The sequence below is a fragment of the Bactrocera oleae genome, chromosome 4 (assembly GCF_042242935.1).
Source record: "Bactrocera oleae isolate idBacOlea1 chromosome 4, idBacOlea1, whole genome shotgun sequence".
NCBI lineage: Eukaryota > Metazoa > Arthropoda > Insecta > Diptera > Tephritidae > Bactrocera > Bactrocera oleae.
This window is the reverse complement of record NC_091538.1, coordinates 36,139,585-36,159,277: the sequence shown is the minus strand read 5'-3', so window position 1 is coordinate 36,159,277 and position 19,693 is coordinate 36,139,585. Positions and strand designations below refer to the sequence as shown.

Sequence of the window (19,693 nt, the reverse complement as noted above, 5' to 3'; positions counted from 1 at the left end):
TTAATATGGGCAAGCCCATCACAAAGCCAGCATGAAACGTAGCGATCTGACTCGCCTTTAATGTTACAGTTGGGGAAGTTTCACGACATAATAAACAACAAAGAAGATTAAATGAAGATCAATTAAAAGAGTAAGTAAAACAAAATCTAATAGATATATAATAAATTAGTGTGTTAATAAAATATTAATAATAATAAATACAATTAAGAACAAACTCAAAAGTAATAACAATTTTTTTTATCAAAGTTCAAAACCAAGACAGGTGTGAATAAAGAAGTAGATGAGATAAATAAAGAAAGAAAATAAAATAATATAAAACAAAATGAAATAAAAGCTGACTCGGCACCAAAAATACGAACATTTAAACTTTATGATAATGCACAAAACTTAAGAACATTTATACTTATCTTGCAACTCGGAATCAAATCACTAAATATTCAATTAAATCACTAATAAAAATCAAATAAAATTGAAGATTTTTGTTAAATAAAAGACACATAAGTTCAATAGATCAATATGTAAGATATCTTAACAAAATTAGCCTAATATTGGATATGCCATAGTTTAATGCTGAAAATGTCTGAAATTAGACCAGGTGTATATATATTAGGCCAAGTAAAAAGTTCGTTCGGTTTTTATTTAAGAGATGGCGTTATTGTCCATAGTACTAGTGTTACGTGTCATGTCATACTATACGGCGCTGAAATCGTGTTTATTCGCGCTAAAAGTTTGTCCTTGACAGTTTTTCGATTGATTGACTCAGTACGTTGTGAGCGCTTGTCAAAGATGGACACCAACAAAGAAAAAATTCGCTATATTTTACAATTTTTCTTCGATCAAGGCGAAATTAATTTAGTTTATGGGAACGATACTGTAAACGAACGTGTAGCACAAAAGTGATTTGCTAGGTTCCGTTCCGGTAATTTCGATGTCAAAGATGCACCACGCGTCGAGAGACCTGTCGTGGAAAATTGCGATAAAATCATGGAAATAGTGGAAACAGACCGTCACGTGACCACTTATTTAATTGCTGAGGAAATAAAGATAAGCCAGAAAACCGTTTGGAACCATTTGCATAACCTTGGATTCAAAAAGAAGCTCGATGTTTGGGTGCCACACGAACTAACTCAAAAAACATGATGGACCGAATTTCCATCTGCGAATCGCTGCTGAATCGCAACAAAATCGACCCGTTTCTGAAGCGGATTGAAAAATAGATCACTTACGACAATATCGAGCGCAAACGGTCGTGCACAAAGCTCGGGGAAGCAGCCCAGACAGTGGCCAAGACCGGATTGACGGCCAGGAAGGTTTTGCTGCGTGTTTGGTGGGATTCGCAAGAAATCATTTACTACAAGCTGCTCCCCTATGGCCAAACGCTCAATTGAGCCATCTACTGCCAACAACTAAACCGCTTGAAGGCAGCACTCATCCAGAAGAGGCCATCTATGATCAACAGCGGCCGAATTGTGTTCCATCAGAACAATGCCAGGCCACACACGTCTTTGGTGACGCGCCAGAAGCTCCGGGAGCTCGGATGGGAGGTCCTAATGCACCCACCTTATAGTCCGGACCTGGCACCAAGCCATTACCATATTCCTGTCCATGGCGAACGGGCTTAATGGTGAGAAGTTGGCCTCGAGAGAGGCCTGTGAAAATTAGCTCTCCGAGTTTTTTGCCAATAGGGACGCAGCCTTCTACGAGAGGGGTATAATGAGGTTGGCATCTCGTTGGCAACAAGTTTACGAACAAAACGGCCATATTTGACTTAAATCGGACAAATGTACACAAAGTTATCATCTTTTGAAAAATCAATAAAAAACCGAACGAACTTTTTACTTTACCTAATATAATATATACTACATATACGGGTACATATAATTATTGTCGTTGTTCTGGCCGAATATATCAGTCAGTGTGTGAGTTGTCTTCCTAAAAAAGCGTTAGTAATGTAATATTAATAAATTGGTATAAGGCGTGGTTTAAACTTCCTTAATATAGATTTTTCCGATTCTCTGGTTGATGTGTTCCACAAATTTAAAATTGAGTCCTTATGCAACATTTTTATACTCTTGCAACAGCTACAAAGTATAATAGTTCTGTTCATCTAACGGTTGTGCGTAACACCTAAAATAAATCGAGATAGATATATTATATATATAAATTTATATATATATAAATGATCAGGATGACTAGACGAGTTGAAATCCGGGAAACTGTCTATCCATCTGACCGCGCAAGAGATAAATTGATTGACTTGGGATATGTTGATGAAACTTGGTAAATTTGTTCCTTGGCATCTAAGGGTGGTTGACAGCAGATGATACAAAAGTCCTGAATAGACCATATTGTAAAAATTAGACAGGGGGCGTGGCACCACCTACTTATAGATGAAATTTCATATCTGTAGTGCATAACATTATCCCAACATCCTTATATTACGCAGTGAAAATACGTCCACGAAATTGGTTCCTCGCCTACTTACTGAAACAAATTTTAAATTCCATATGATTCTTTCACTTAGCAGTATACAAGGTGCGTTCCAAAGTAAACAGGACTTTTAAAAAAAAGACAGAACAAATGGTTTTATCGGCAAAATCAATTAATTTTATTCAAAATAGTCTCCTTCTGCTTAAATACAGCTTTTTGCACGGGTAAAAAGCATGTCGCATGTATTGATTTTTGGTCAAATAATCGGCCACAAGCGTCGATCGATGAGACGGCGCATTATCGTGCAACAAACGCCAACTTCCATCTTCGTGATATTCGGGCCGAACACGTCGAATACGGCGCACCAAACGCTTCAAAACTACAAGGTAGAATACCGCATTAACGTTTTGGCCGGGTGGAACAAATTCTTTGTGGACCCTTGGAATCATAAAAACAAATCAGCATTGTCTTCACTTTTGACTTCTCCAGGCGCGATTTTTTGGGTTTCGGCTCATTTCTCATTTATGTCCTCACGACCACTTTGAAAACGTTGAAACCACTCGTGCACTCTGCTATGGGATAGGCAATCAATTCATTAAATTTGTTTCATCAATTGAAACGTTTCGGTAAAAGTTTTACCAATTTTAAAACAAAATTTAATGTTGGCTCTTTGCTCAAAGCTCATTTTCGCACCGATGACAAAAACATACTGACACTTAAAGCGCAATAACTTCACTTCCAATAAATGAAATGTCATGAAATTTTTACTGGAAATGGATGGCGCCACTAGAGTTTACTTTGTTACTTTTTTACTGTTTACTTTGGAACGCATCTTGTATAAATAAAGCAACAATACAGATATTAGGATAAAATTTTGCAAATATTTCGGTCAATCTTTGCGATATTTTAATGAACACTAACTGAATATTGATTAAATTGGTTCAAACTCAAACCCCTAGTATGTGGTAAACGTATCCGCGCCTCCAGTTACTTTTCCGTTATATATACGTTATTTTAAATTTTGTCCCTTTAATTGAGTTTATATTTCATATACCTTAGTTGAAGATATCTGAACTAAAGTAAGCAATAATACCTAAATTAGTTGGCTTTTTGCCATACTGTAACAAAATTATGGATATCGGTACGTACCTCCCCCCACCACTAATATAATGAATATAGACATTGTGTTAGTAGAAAATTTGTCATTGGCTTTGATCTTGGCAAATTGCTAGAGTATAAAAGCTTCGGTTACACCCGAACATAGCTCTTTCTTATTTGTTTAATATAAAGTTTTGCCAACGCTGAAAAGTATTCCTTGCCCATGATGATTTCTAAATGCAAAATGTCGTTTCTAACTTAACTGAAGAATTACAACCCAGTGGGCATCCAAATGACGTTGTTACGAACAATATCATCCAAAAATCCAGAAAGAGATTTGGGATAACCGTCATACATTCAAATCCAAAACATTAACAGGCAATAAAGTAATGACGTCTACATTTTATCCATTAGCAGCAACTGTTTTAATTTGGGGTAATGGAACGGTTGAAGGACGAAATCGCGGAAAACGGTCCCAATTGAAAAATAATAAAGTGATGATTCATCAAGAAATGCATCGTGTCCACGACGGCAGAATTGCATTAAACTTATTTGCATGTTAAATTCCTTGCTTAGAGAATATGACGAGGTTATGCATGAAAATAGTAGGGAGAAAAAACAATGTTTTTTACCAGTGTTATTAGACGTCAAGAGTACGAGTATACCTGATGCAAAGAAATTTAGCGACAATGAACAGGAAATGGTCGAGACATACAAAATCGATCTCATTCATTGAAAGTGTTTACCTAAAGTGATATTATAGGTATATACGAGTACATACATATATTTCACAGATATAATTTATTGGCACCTTGATGGTATTTTGAAGCTTTTCCATCCTGTCGTAAAAAACACGTTTCTACATATAATGTTGCTTTTGCCGATTTGAACTCACGACTAGTCTATTTTTATACTCTCGCAACATGTTGCTACAGAGTATAATAGTTTTGTTCACTTAACGGTTGATTGTATCACCTAAAACTAATCGAGTTAGATATAGGGTTATATCAGGAAGATGAGACGAGTTTAAATCCGGGTGACTGTCTGTCCGTCCGTGCAAGCAGTAACTTGAGTAAAAATTGAGATATCTTTATAAGACGGTTGGTACTGCGCGTATGGGCGTAATCGGACCACTGCCATGTTCACAAAATGCCATCAATAAAAAACAAATTATTTGCCATAACTTAGCTCCACAATAAGATACAAGACCGTTGATTGGTATACAGGATCACATTAGGGAGGGGCATCTGCAGTTTCAAATTTTTTAAAAAAGGGGGTGTGGTCCCGCCCCCTAATAGGTTTAATGTGTATATATTCTAAACCACTAAAGCTATAATAAAAAAATTCACTATGAACAAATGTTTTTAGCACCTCTATCCACAGTGTGAAATCGGGTGACAACAACACCCACTCCCCAGACAACGGTGCTGTTAAAAACTACTAAAAACGCGATAAAGCAAGCACTAAACATGCCAGAGACATTGAATTTTATCTCTGGGATGGTATGAGAAGAATTTATAGGAACCGCGTTTAAAATTAGACAGTGGGCGTGGCACCGCCCTCCTTTAGGTGGAAACCCATTTCTTGGGATCTGCTTAACCGCTTTCAACCAACTTCGGTACATAACATTATTCTCATATTGCTATGTTATAGTGAGAAAATGGACGAAATCGGATTACAACCACGCCTATTTCCCATATAACTCCATTTCAAATTCCATCTGATTCTTTCACTTACCACTATGCAAATCAAGCAACAATGACTCTTTATGCCACCCACTCTGTATGCCACCTTGTGACCAAAATTTGTCTAAATCGAACCAAAACTGTTCCAGTGTGAGGTACATAATTGAAATTCATATAATAAAATAAATAAATGAAACTTTCGATAATAGTATGTTTTTGTGTCAAAAATGGGTTGAATGGTATCAATACTTCTTTTAGTATAAAATTTTGCCAACACCTGAAGTAATTTCCCGGGCTTTGATCCTTGCAAGTTGCGAGAGTATAAAATGTTCGGTTAAACCCGAACTTAGAACTTCCTTACTTGTTGCTTACTATTTATGTGGATAATAAAAGTATTATAAATTTACTTGTAAAACTCTCTTTGGCAGCCCTGTTTTTTGAGAAAGTTGTTTCAAATCCTTAGCATCCGGATTGTGGTTTATATTAAAGTAAGACTTCATCGTACGCAATTGGTGATGCTTAAAAGAGGTTCGCATCCGTTTCGTCCGGGAAGCAGTCATTTGAGATCCACGTCCAAAGTCTAAATATTCCGTATTTAAATCTATCGAAAATGAATGCGAAAGCTTATTAAATCTCGAGGAAATCTTCATTTCAATTAATAGTACTATTTAAAATTCAACCTTGTATGCAATAATAAAAAAGTTTACTTTTATCAATATACCTATGTGATTAACTCTCTCGTAATAATGTACAAACATATGTGTTATATATATATGCATTAGGGTGGGCCAAAAAAACTATAGTAATACTCTGAAAAATAAGTTCTTAGACACCTCTTAGATAGTCTCTCCAAATATGATCTCTTAATTGTAACGGGAATGTCCTCCGACTTACAGTTTTCTATATTTTTCTTATTATCAGATAGAAAAATTTAAATCTTGTTTCCAACTACTTAAAGAATATCTCGCTTCATAGATTTTGAAGGAAATTGAATGTTCAACAAAAAGGTCTCTTACAACTTTACTTTTTTCTTAAACTGAACCTTCTGAAAGATACTAACGATCGAAGTTTGATTATTTTAAGGTAAATATATTTCTTGTGAATAACTCAATGAAATAAAAATCATTAGAAATCGAAAAACTCATACATGAATACTGTGGGAAATTTACTGCTCTACAAAAGCGGTCCCCTAAAGCTCTGCCCTCCTATCCTGGCTGTGAAATTTAATGCTCGTGGCTCTTTTATTCAGTGAGTTATCGCACTTTTAGTAAATTTCAACATGGCCGTTATATAGAGAGTGGGCGTGGATATTATTTAATTTCCTCCATTTTCGCAGTGTATAAAGAGATGCTAAAAAGACGTCTTCTCAGCAAGTTTGGTTGAGATAGCTTCAGTGGTTTAGAAGATATGTATATTTAACCATTTAGAGGGTAGGGCCACACCCACTTTAAATTTTTTTTAAGCCCACAAGTGCCCTTTAACACCTGCACCAAAATTCAGATTTGTATCTTCATTTAGTGCTTAATTAAGAGACTTTATAGGTTTTCGTTTATTGGTGTATTATAGGAGTGGCAGTGGTCCGATTACGCCACTGCAATACCGACTCCTCATGGGTGACTAGGAATACGTGTGCCAAGTTTCATCAAGATATTTTAATTTTTACCAAAGCTATCGCTTGCACGAACAGACGCACGGACAGATAGTCACTCGGATTTCAAGTCGTCTCATCACCCTGATCATTATTCTATATACAAGGTGCGTTCCAAAGTAAACAGGACTTTAAAAAAAAAGACAGAACAAATGGTTTTATCGGCAAAATCAATTAATTTTATTCAAAATAGTCTCCTTCTGCTTTAAGACAACTTTTTGCACGGTCAAAAAGCATGTCGAACGAGTGTTTTAGCTCGTTGCCCGGTATGTCCGCTAGTATGCCGGTGCAAGCCTTTTGAATGGCCTCCACGTCTGCATAACGCTTTCCTTTCATCGGAAAATGCATTTTTCCGAAAAGGTAGAAGTCGCACGATGCCATATTAGGTGAATACGGGGAGTGGTTGATTGTTAAATGTGATTTTTGGCCAAATAATCGGTCACAAGCGTCGATCGACGAGATGGCGCATTATTGTGCAACAAACGCCAACTACCATCTTCGTGATATTCGGGCCGAACACGTCGAATACGGCTCACCAAACGCTTCAAAATCCCAAGGTAGAATACCGCATGAACGTTTTTGACGGGTGGAACAAATTCTTTGTGGACCCTTGGAATCATAAAAACAAATCAGCATTGTCTTCAGGCGAGCTTTTTTGGGTTTCGGCTCATTTCTCATTTATGTCCTCACGACCACTTTGAAAACGTTGAAACCACTCGTGCACTCTGCTACGGGATAGGCAATCCTCAATTTTTTTCATCAATTGAAACGTTTCGGTAAAAGTTTTACCAATTTTAAAACAAAATTTAATGTTGGCTCTTTGCTCGAAGTTCATTTTCGCACCGATGACAAAACATACTGACACTTAAAACGCAATAACTTCACTTCCAATAAATGAAATGTCATGAAATTTTTACTGGAAGTCGATAAAATGTAGCAGATTCTAACGCACTAGTCGACATATTGATGGTGCCACTAGAGTTTATTTGTTACTTTTTTACTGTTTACTTTGGAACGCACTTTGTATATATCCATATCTCCATATCAATCTTGATTAGTATTAAGAGATACAAACAACTTGTGGACTTTTTCGTTACAATTAAGAGCTCTTACTTGGAGAGAATTTTTAGAGGTGTTTAAGATCCTATTTTTCAGAGTACCAAGCGAAAAAAAGTTGAATTTTTTTTAGCCACCCTAATATATATATATATGTATATATATATACATATGAATGCATGCACATTTAAACTTAAAAACATTTCCATTAGTATTTTGCTATTTAATAGGTTAGAAGTATGAAACGTAAAAGCTTTAATTTGTTAGATATCGAAAATCGGTAATATAAATTATTCTTTCAGTATGTTTTACAAAGTCAAAAAATTTAAATTTGAGTACGAAGCACGACTCTTTAGTTGTACAACAAAATATTTAAATCGTAAACAGTAGAGTAAAAAGTGAGCAACGTGTGTCTAAACTGTTTTAATTTTTTGTATTACGTATATATTTTACTTTTATTTACCCATATTGGCAGTGAGTCCATCAATATCTTTAGGTTTGCGTTTCCGAGGTCTGCCTTTTTGCCGCGGCGCTTGCGTTAGTCCTGAGATTACATGTGAAGTTGGCATATATATGCCACTAGGAACAATACGAGAGGGATCTGAATGTGGACTGGAGGACTCATTTTGAGGAGAATCGAAGTCCGCGCAATATGCGAATGAACCTCCAAGTCTTGTTGACGCTGAATCGCCTTCGCGAGCGATGCTGTAATGAGTTCTGTAGAATTGATATATGTAAATGTTGGGCGTTATATCTTTATGTGTACATAATACCCCGAATATAAAACTTTACCTGCAGTATATAAGAGCATCTATAATTCCATATTGATCACCTTTGGTAAGTGGCGCATTACAAATCGTGCAACAGAAGCAATTTACGTGAAACACTAAGTTTCTGGCTCTCATTACTAATTCGGTCGAACTAATCGATGCTCGACATTTTGAACATCGCTTCGTCCCAAAGAAACTGCAAAAAAATAATTGAAAATTTGAATAACTCACAAACAATTTGTACTACAACCGTTGATGATATTAAGCTTTTGATTAAAACCAAAAATTAAAAGCTTCAATAAACGAATAATTTATGACGTTAACGCACATATTCCCATAGTGTTCTTATACTCTTAGTAACTCTCTAAAACCTTCCTAACATAATATGTTGTTGCCAATGGGTTTGTTTAATTATAATATTTAATCAGGATAGAATAGCTGTTGTTTATTCAGAATAGAAGGAAAAAATAAGCGCTGTTGCAGCGATCTGGAAGCTACTCAGAAATCAATAGTTAATCAGTAGAAATATTTTGACAATTTCGAATAAACAATTTAATATACAAGTATGTACCTCTAACTTTTGGATTGCTGAATATTAGCTGTAAACAATTTTGGTCTTATTAATATTTCATATAACTTGCAATATATTCTTAAATTTTGTAAAACAATATGCAAAACCATAAACTTTTTATATATTTTGCTTTTGTACTAACGTACGAGTATATGCATAAATATTTGACTGACAAAACATTTCGGTGATTGACTCAGAAAATAAAAGAATGGTTGTGGATTAATCGGTATCGTGTTATCCGGAATATTCTAACGAAAAAAACTGCTTACCAAACGTGTGGAATGTATACACAAACATGAATATACAAACATATCCATACATAACACATAGCACAATCCTTACAATACATTTAATATTAGTGCCCGCACGAACTTAGTCTTGTTTAAGTTGATTATTTAGAATGATACTTCCAAATCAATCACAGTAATTTTCGCACGTACAATGGCTATTATTCTCAGTTTGCCATTCATTTGTCTGCTACTAAATTATAGTTAAGTAAACTTATAACTTTTTTATCGGTCGACCATCAATATTTACTTATACACATATGTGGTATATATAATCTTCGGTATACACTCCTGTATTATTGAAAGCAATTTAGTGCATGCTACTGTATTTAACTCGCAACTCAAAAAGAAGCCCCATAAAGTTTACATATGCTATTATATAGCTATAAGTAACTGAAAATGTCCCTGTTGAATGATATTCGTATGATTATGATTTAATGTGGTAGTCTAAGCAGAATTTTAAGATGAAAGAAAAATCGTTTGCATATGAATACAGACTAAAATTGACTTTAGCTTGAAAATCGATATATTGTATAATGTATAGTAAAAATAAATCCATTAATTTTCCAATCGATGTATTAGTAATCTGCATTTCGCGTTGTATAAGTGCGGTTACGCTATATGGTGTTAGAAAATTAAGATTTCGTACTAAAAAATGTCTGCATGCGTCAAAGATGGACACCATTAAAAAGAAAATTGGCCATATTTTACAACTTTTCTTCGATATCGACGAGTCCGACCGTCGTGTAAATACTATTTCGGATATTCAGGAACTAAAAATTGGTTAACAAACAATTTGCAACCTAATAAAACATTTAAATTAGACTGGATATAAAAAGATGTATGAGTAGTCACATAGTGTCTTTCAAAAACTTCATGGACCGAATTTCCATCTGTGAATAGGTCATAGGGGAAGCATTTAGGTTCTTCAAAAGTGCGTCTACCGAGATATTTCAATCTCAGCCTGGCAAAGGCCGGGCAATAGAGAAGAAAGTGACTAGATGATTCCATCTCGTCTTCCTTCATACAGCTTTGACAAAGAGGGTCCAACATATCGCCTGAGTGCACCTCTTGGACAGTGCCCAGTCAGAACCCCTACCATAGCTGCGAGAGTGGCATTAAGTGCAAGTAGTTCGAAAGATCTCTTACAATTCACCTTGATCCAGAAGGATCTCGCAGTCCCACAAGTTCTGGTTGTTGACCAGCGCCTGCTTAGCCCACTGGAGATCCATAGGTCCAGCGCTAGACCGCAAGAGGACAATTTTCCGTCGAATCCGCTGTGATCGGGCACCCATACAAGTCTAATATGGAAAAAACTTGATGCTGTTACTAATAAGGTCATGCACTCCTTAACAAGTTTTGAGTGCACAGTTAGCGAGCTTAAAGCCAGTATAGCCGCTCGGCTATCAAAGTGAATACACACCTTTCTGAAGAAGGCGGTACTTTAGGAAGTATATTTCAATGTGTACCTGCCCGAAGTCCCTCATATACCCAGCTTCCCTAAGTCTAATAGTACATTTCGCTGTCAAGCACCAACCAACTATGTCTACAGGTGCGACGTGATATATGGCATTGAGTACAATTGTTGGTGTTAGCCTTAGTGCACCCCAAATGCCGATTAGGACCGCTCTTTGAACACGCATCAGCTGCTTAGATAGTGTAGTGTAGCCCTTCACCATACAACGACACCGTAAAACATTTTTTGCTTAGTTACGGTTTCATAGAGTCAGAACACTACTTTTAGTGAAAGGGGTCTCTCACTTCTTCCCAATTGCTCCTCCACAAATATATAAAGCGACCGATGCCTTCCTCACACCCTCTCCGATGTTTGACTTCCATGAGAGCTTCCTATCCAGGATAGTCCCCAAGTCGAAAATCGAATTCGACTTGGGGACTATCCTGGATAGGAATTCACTTCCGATGCAGTCGAAACGCTGAGCTGCCATGAGCGGTAACCAAGACATTCATTTAATACGAGCTGCTCCCATACGGCCAAGCTCTTAATTCAAACCTGTATTATCAACAATTGGAGCGTCTGAAGGTAGCAGCCGCCAGAAACGGCCAGCTTTGGCCAATAGGAGGAAATTTGTGTTCTATCACGACACCGCCACGGCGCACACTTCGATAGTGACTCATCAGAAGCTGCGAGAGCTTTGTTAACAGGTTCTTATGCATCCACCTTATAGTTGGATTTGGCCCCAAGTGATTACTATCTGTTCCAGTGTATAAATAATGATCTGGTCTAAAATTCCCATGGAGAGAAGCTTGTCCCAGTTTGTTGCCAATATGGACGTGGGTTTCTATAATAATTCTTTATTTTATTTATATACATTATATTATATTATAATATTTCATAGAAACTTACTGCTCACAATTAAAAAAATTTTGAACATTTTATTTTTTTAAAAATAGTAGTTTGAAACATAAGCGTTATGTGGGAGGAGGGTTCGGATATCATCAGAATTTAATATATTATATATATATATATACATCGCTTCGCTTGTTCCAAAGAAGCTATAAAAATTAATTAAATAATTAAATAACTCACAAGCATTTTGTACTACACAGAAAAAATTATATTCAGTTTTTTATTAATACCAAAAAATAAAAGCTCCAGAAAACTATTAATTTATGACGGAAACAAAGGAAAAATGAAGCGGATTGTTGCAGTGATCTGAAAGCTACTAAGTATAAGAAACAAGAAGAAAAATCAGAAAAGAAATAGTTAATCATTGATAACCATTTCGACATTTTTGAATAAACAAACTAATATGTTCTTAACTTTTGGATTGTATACAACAACAATAATAACCCTAAGTTTTTATATATTCAACTATCAATAGCCTAATTCGCTGTAATAAATGAGTATTTAAAAAGGACAGATTTAAAAGATAAGAATTTTATACGAAGATTTTTTTTTTTGCAATTTTATTTTTTTGATATGTAGATGCTTTAAATAAGTAAAAAATCAACACTTTGCTCGAATATGAACTGCCTATGTTGTCCGACAACTATGACTCTGCAATAAATAAACAAATAATTTATGAGATTTGTCATTGTGAATGCTCCTGAAAACAGGGCTACAGTAAAAGCTCTTGCTAAGATAGTGTGTGTTTATTAATTATACCACAATGTTTGTAACTTTCAAAAGAAAAAAAGCAGAGTGAATTTAGCCATGTCCGTCTGTATATACGATAACTAGTCTCTCAGTTTTTGAGATATCGGTCTGAAATTTTTAACACATTCTTTTCTTACCAACAGGCTGCTCATTTGTCGGGATCGCCGATATCAGACAGCTATAACATATAGCTGTCATACAAACTGGACGCTCCCAATAATGTCTTTGAATGGAACACTTTTTTATTTCACAAGTTATCTCTATGAAATTTGGCGTAGAGTATTATCCAAGGCAAAGCTACAATCACAAACATATTGTTCAAAATGGACCACTAGCTTATATCTGCTACTTAAATTGACTGATCAAAATCAGATCCCCCTGCGGGTAGGTATAAGAATTTACCCGCGGTAACCTAAATGCTGGAAGGACTGAATTTCAGTTCGAAAAAGAATTTTTTCAATTGTTTTAAAGTTACTGTACAAAATTATTAGGGATTTTAATATATTTTAGGAAGATAGCATAGAACCGTTAGCCACGTATATAATGCGAAACATGGACATAAAGAAATATAAAATATGCATGTAACCATACATAGTGGCACATGTACATTTAATCTGCATACATGCAAATGTTTGAAAATATAAATACTTTATACAAAAAATATGATGTTAGTTCCTACCAAGTTTCCTCTAGCGCCAAAAAAAAACTCCCTACCAATCTGCTTGTCCGGTTGTTCGCCACATCCCCACCCGAGAAAAATGAATTATTATTATTGCCATGTAAAAGAGCAGGCAAGATGTCAAAGTGACATCTTTTAATATATGATTATGCCTTTGAGTGCTCGAAATCTGATATGTGCGCTCGCTCGTGATGTCGCTACCCTCACAATTCACAATGAAATTCCCACACAAGCATGTGCATATGGACGGCTATATTGTACAGATTTATGTACATGTTTTATTTATATGTATATACATACATACATACACATGTGTAAATATATACATATTTGTATGAATTATAGAACTGGCAAATTCTGCTCTTGAAACTGTTGCTGTAGCTGCAGTTGTGTGGTTGCTGCTGTTTCTGGTGACATCGAATCGCCCGCCAAGCGTGAAAACAGCAATGAAGCAACAAAGCATTACGGAGATGGTGAATGAGTCTAATCTTGTCTGGCCTGATGTGTCTACGATTTCAGTGTGGAGCTTCTGTAGTGGTCGTGTACAAGTGCCTGTTTGACTTTTCTGTTCTACTTGGTGCGGAACGAAGAGGCGGGAAGATATCTGATGCAAAATATGTAGCTGATGTGTTGCGTTTGGAAACAGTAAAACGCAAATTCATCTTTGTGCGATTCGGCAATAACAGCACCAGGTATTCAGTTGGATACTTCGCTGTGGGCACTAAGGCAGGCCAATCGGATGCTTTCATATTACACGATATTATTATTATTTTATATACATAAGGGGTTCTAAGTTCAGTGCAGTGCTTGTGTACTCCTTCAGCAGGTGTTTGAATTGCTTGCTTCATTAAGATACATATCTCATATATAGACTGGTATATGCGGTATAAAGTTGACCGGAATGATTATTTTGGGAGTTTTCAATCAAAATTGGAGCAGTATTTATATCAAATTGTGTTTTGATAGTTTTGTTGATGCTTTCTACTGTAAAGTCAAGTAAGCTTTAAATTGTGTCGAGCGGACGCGATGAAAATTTTATGAAGTTAATCTGGGTCTGGCCCTTTTTTAAGGGGTTCACATGGAAATTTCTTCTGTCCCAATTTATTGATAATTTTAATATTTTTGCAGTTATTACTTAGAAATTTATTCAATCGGACCACGCCTGCGAAGACATATATGTATAACCAAACAGAATTTCTTCAGCTTATTTGATTTTGCTATGTTTAACCAAAATAATTTTTGGTAAATGGTCTGAGGTAAAATAAACACGGTGCAATTGCCTTTATGAAACCGTGCTATCTTTTTCATTAACTGAGGCAGTTTTTCATTAAATAAGAAGAAGTACGGATACGGATTTTCTTTTTCCAAATAGTCGATTGTACTAAGTTGATGTATATTCCAAAATATAGATGACATAACTTTTTCAGTTGTTAATGCTTTAGATTCGATCCACCGCGTACAGTCGTTGTTACGATTAAACTCCAAACATAGCTTAGAAAATCAATACGTTGTTATGCTTGGTCGATTGTGAGTTTGAAAAGCACTAATAATATATCTTTTTGCTCTATAATAATCCAGCAACTGTGAAACTACAGGTAGCCTTAAAAAGTTAGTTCCATTTTTATAGTAAATGAATTAAATTCTAACAGCGTTCATTCATCAGCATGCTGGAATTTTTTTCCTTGATATTTTTCTTTTAATATGAATATTTAAAGCCGTGAGATTACAAAAGATATCTGGTCAAAGGTGAATAAACTCATTACATTTTTAAAATTTGCTAGTTTATCTAATTTTACACACAAATTAGATAGATTTGAAAGCAAAATCATATTTATTCTATATCCTTATATAATTTTGGGATGCACCAATTCGATTCGGTCTCCATTTTATTTAGTTGCTCACTATTAATAAATTGTGGACTCAATTTAAGTCCATTCGCTGATTTTTACGATAGTTTTAACGCAAATATTGCTAACTCATTTTCGTTATCATATTTATTTATTTTAACATCATAAATAATTCAGATGCATATGGCCAACTAATTCACTATTTCGTTTTTGCTTTTACGCTTCAAATAACTAATCGCTTCATGATGAGTTGAGGAACGAAGACACGACAATTTCTTTTATTTGTTCTTTATTACTTTTTAATACTTTTCAGAATTACTTAGACCCGTTTAGTTTACGAAAGTATCATCTACATATTTTTCTAGTTGCGTGATCGACACTATTTTACCATACTTCGAAACAATATTTCGTACTCATATCCTTAGATCCAAACAGCTGCACTAAGATCAATGCCATATACTATAAAACTAAAAGTATTATTTTCTGTAGTATTTAAATATTATATGTACCTACAAAATGCAAATGACTACTTATAGTATGATCGTATAACTTGTTAAGCGGATCAGCAAGCTTTGCTTCCTGACTTACGCTATCAATCGTAAGATGAGATATTTGTGGCAAGCGTCACAGGATTTAGCAAGGATTCGATGTGATTGCACACACGCATATGCTTAACACACGTGCAACCACAAAACCAGTGACAGTATATCCCACTGAGCAGCACAGTTACAAGCGACAAAACAACTCACCGCTTCATAGCCTCTTGACAAGAGTCCACTGTTTAACGCAAACAAAAACTATTTTTTATGATTTCCCTTCCCCATTTCTGAGCATTTATACATATTTTCGTATATAAGTAGAAAGGTAAGTACGGATTTGGAAGCAAAAACTAGTAAAGGTGATGAAACGTTATAAAACTATTTCATGTGTTTTCTCAATGTCCCGTGGTGATAATTTTTAGCTATATGTATTTGCCGTTTACTGAATATTTTAATTATACAGGCTCCTGGCATATTTACACATCGTTTAAATTTACACAGGCGTGGAAATGTGTGTAGAAGTATATTATTTTTTACACATATACTCATCATACAAACGCATTCACAGAAATATGGGATATCCTGCAGAGAAGCAGCAAACTGGTTAGAAATTTTACCTCTCTACAATTAGAAGCTCTTGTCTGAAAGATCACTATAGTGAAAACTATCAGCTTTATAACAATTATAAAACTATTTTCTGATGTACTATTTCATTAGTCATCTACACATTTTTTGCCTAAAAAATATCTGGCATTTGTATGGTAAAACTGCAGTCGGCTGACCAGTTAGGCTTTTAACATATAAATAACAAGTGAGGAAGGGCTAAGCTCGGATGTAAACGAACATTTTATACCTTCGCAAAGTCAAACGGTATACTCGTTTGAGATTACTTTATATATTTTGCTTGATTTGCATAGTGGAAAGTGAAAGAATCAGATGGAATTTGAAATGGTGTTATATGGGAAATAGGCGTGGTCGTAATCCGATTTCGTCCATTTTCGCACTATAGCATAGCCATATGAGAATAATGTTATGCAGATCCCAAGATATGGATTTTCACCTAAAAGTGGGCGGTACCACGCCCACTGTCTAATTTTGAGCGTGGTTTCTATAAAGTCATCTCATACCATCCCAGGGATAATATTTAATGTCTCTGGCGCGTTTGGTGCTTGATTTATCGCGTTTTAGTAGTTTTTAACAGTATCGTTACATGGAGAGTGGGCGGAGTTGTCGCCCGATTTCAACTATTTTCACACTGTCGATAGAAGCATATGCACATTAAGCATATAAGCTGGCGGGACCAAGCCCACTTTTAAACATTTTTTTAAACTGCAGATGCCCCTCCCTAATGTGATCCTGTGTATCTATTGTAGAGCTTACTTATGGCAATTTATTTATTTTTGATTACATTCGTTATGTGGGCGTGGCAGTGGTCCGATTACACCCATCTGCAATACCAACCGTCTTACGGTACTAAGAAACATGTGTACCAAGTTAGATAAAGATATCGCAATTTTTACTCAAAGCAACAGGTTGCGAGAGTATAAAAATATATATTAAACTAGATTTAAAGTAATTGTAACTAGTTTATTTAAATGATGGGATGTATATGTACAAATACGAGTATACATACGAGGTCTGTTCAGAATATAACGTCAATTTTTATATTAGTAGCCGCTAAGGTTAGACGTGTTTTTATGTTTTTGGCAATTTTCGTTTGTTAAAATCTTACACTTCGTTGCTTGTTCGTGAATTCTTGGCCAAAAGGAATACTGTAACTATGCACAAGCTTCCATATTCACCAGACATGGCTCCGTGTGACTTTCTCCCTTTCCAAAAATAAAGAGATCCTTAAAGGGCCTTCGTTTTAGAAAATAGATGAAAATCGCCAAAGGAGCTAAAAGTTATCTCAAAATTCCAGTTTGACAACTGTTTCGACGATTGGAAGAAGCGCTGGCATATATACATAATATCGAATGGGGACTTTTTTTAAAGCGATAACATTAATATAGACGAATAAACAAAAATTCTCATTATTTTTTTGAACACACCTCCTATGTATTGATATAGGTAAATTTCGACCATAGCTGCATGAAACTATAAAAGAGGTTATATTTAGATTTCTAGGCTTGATAGTATATTTGAGTGAATATGGAGCAGACTTCAGCTAAGACCATATGACTACCAATATGTCAAATATCTACATATTATATAACAAAGGATGAGCAACACGGAACTTTAGTAAAGCTAGTCTGCTATACAACTGTACCATATGTATATATCTAATCGGATAGGACTATTCTGCCTTCAGTGACCGATTTTCTAGGCTTCCGAAATTTTGTACGTTTTTGTAAAACTAAAAGAAAATGTGCAAGATTATTTAGACATCAAGAAATTGAAAACAAAAAAAGCATGTTTACCTAATGTACTCATATTAAAATTTATGAATACACAAAAATTAATGGCCTCTTCCATAAAGGGCCTGTGGTTGCCTGAGAATTAACGTTCACTCTTACAGAGGAAACAATTAAATTTAAAAATTTATAAATGTCCATCTATATGCGGTAGTGTGTGCATAAAAACTGTCGTAAAATATTTAAAGCCAAAATTTTTGTTGCTTTTAATATTAAGTGGACATGGTTGAGTGGCTTTTACAACATTTTACACAGGTAAAAGAGTTCTAGATAAGCCACAAGTTTAATTAATATTATATAATATATGCACATAGAACGGAGTGCAGAGTTTAAAAATTTTTGTTTCGACGTGTGTGTATGTACTTACATCGAAAGAAGAAAATGTCTTAATTTTAATTAGAAATCGTAGCCACAGCTGTGACTTTTTTCAAACGCGCGATTTCTTCCCCCAATGTTGCGAATTAAAATGTAGTGGGTCTAAATAAATGCGATACTTGGTTTCCAAATAACCAAAACGTAATCAAGAATAAAAATAATTTGAGCTAAATACTTTTGATCATTGCTTCATAAATGTTAGAATACCTTCGACCAATGTTGAGGGTTCAACGTGATACTAAGATCTACAAAAATGTATACACATACCTTCATTTATTACGTACGAGACAGGCTGAACAGTTTTTCGTAACATATGCATGTATTATATAATATTTTTTAAGGGCTAAAAGTGTCAGATTAACTTTATACATGACATATAATGCTAAAGTTCACAATCTAACTAGATTTTATCTATTTAATATTTTGTGACATTGTAGATTAGAAAAGCCTTTTTTTGTCAAAATAATAAATACCAAATTTCATGGATATGTTTGCTATTAATCAATTACAGATAAAATAAATACATATTTATTATACTTGTTAAAAATTAAAACAAAATTTCCTTTGATCTTATGTACAATTATATGTCATGGATCGTAGCTAAAATTAGCAACTAAATTTTATTTTTATTTTAGTAATAGTATTTAAATTATCATCTTACTATATGCATAGAAATATATAATACGAATGCGCTTATAATTGACAATTTATTTATCGTGAACATTGGGCGTATTTGGTATGGAAAGTGCTCCAGTTCTACACATTTCATATAACAGAGTCATATAAGTCAGAAAACTCATAAGAGTGATGTTTTATTTTTATACTCTCGCAACCTGTTGCTACAGAGTATAATAGTTTTGTTCACCTAACGGTTGTTTGTATCACCTAAAACTAATCGAGTTAGATATAGGGTTATATATATATAAATGATCAGGATGAAGAGACGAGTTGAAATCCGGGTGACTGTCTGTCCGTCCGTGCAAGCTCTAACTTGAGTAAAAATTGAGATATCTTTATGAAACTTGGTAGACATGTTTCTTGGTACCGTGAGACGGTTGGTATAGCAGATGGGCGTAATCGGACCACTGCCACGCCCACAAAACGCCTTTAATCAAAAACAAATAACTTGCCATAACTAAGCTCCGCAATAAGATACAAGACTGTTATTTGGTACAC

The 19,693-nt window shown here is 35.0% G+C and overlaps 1 protein-coding gene across 6 annotated transcripts in view; it reads right to left on the bottom strand.

Moving 5' to 3' along the window:
* The window catches only part of ap (apterous), a 66,736-nt gene that overhangs the window by 8,222 nt on the left and 38,821 nt on the right, over positions 1–19,693 (bottom strand). For 3 of the 6 annotated variants that reach the window (XM_014240142.3, XM_036372588.2, XM_070107862.1), the window contains exons 6-8: positions 8,710–8,883; positions 8,381–8,634; positions 5,621–5,814 (exon numbers count right to left, since the gene is read on the bottom strand). In XM_014240142.3, coding sequence (XP_014095617.1) covers positions 5,621–5,814; positions 8,381–8,634; positions 8,710–8,883 — 622 coding nt within the window. Of the gene's footprint in view, positions 1–530; positions 2,128–2,175; positions 2,485–5,620; positions 5,815–8,380; positions 8,635–8,709; positions 8,884–9,527; positions 9,730–19,693 lie in introns of those variants that run through there. The other 3 variants (XM_036372601.2, XM_070107863.1, XM_070107864.1) reach the window with 3 other exon arrangements.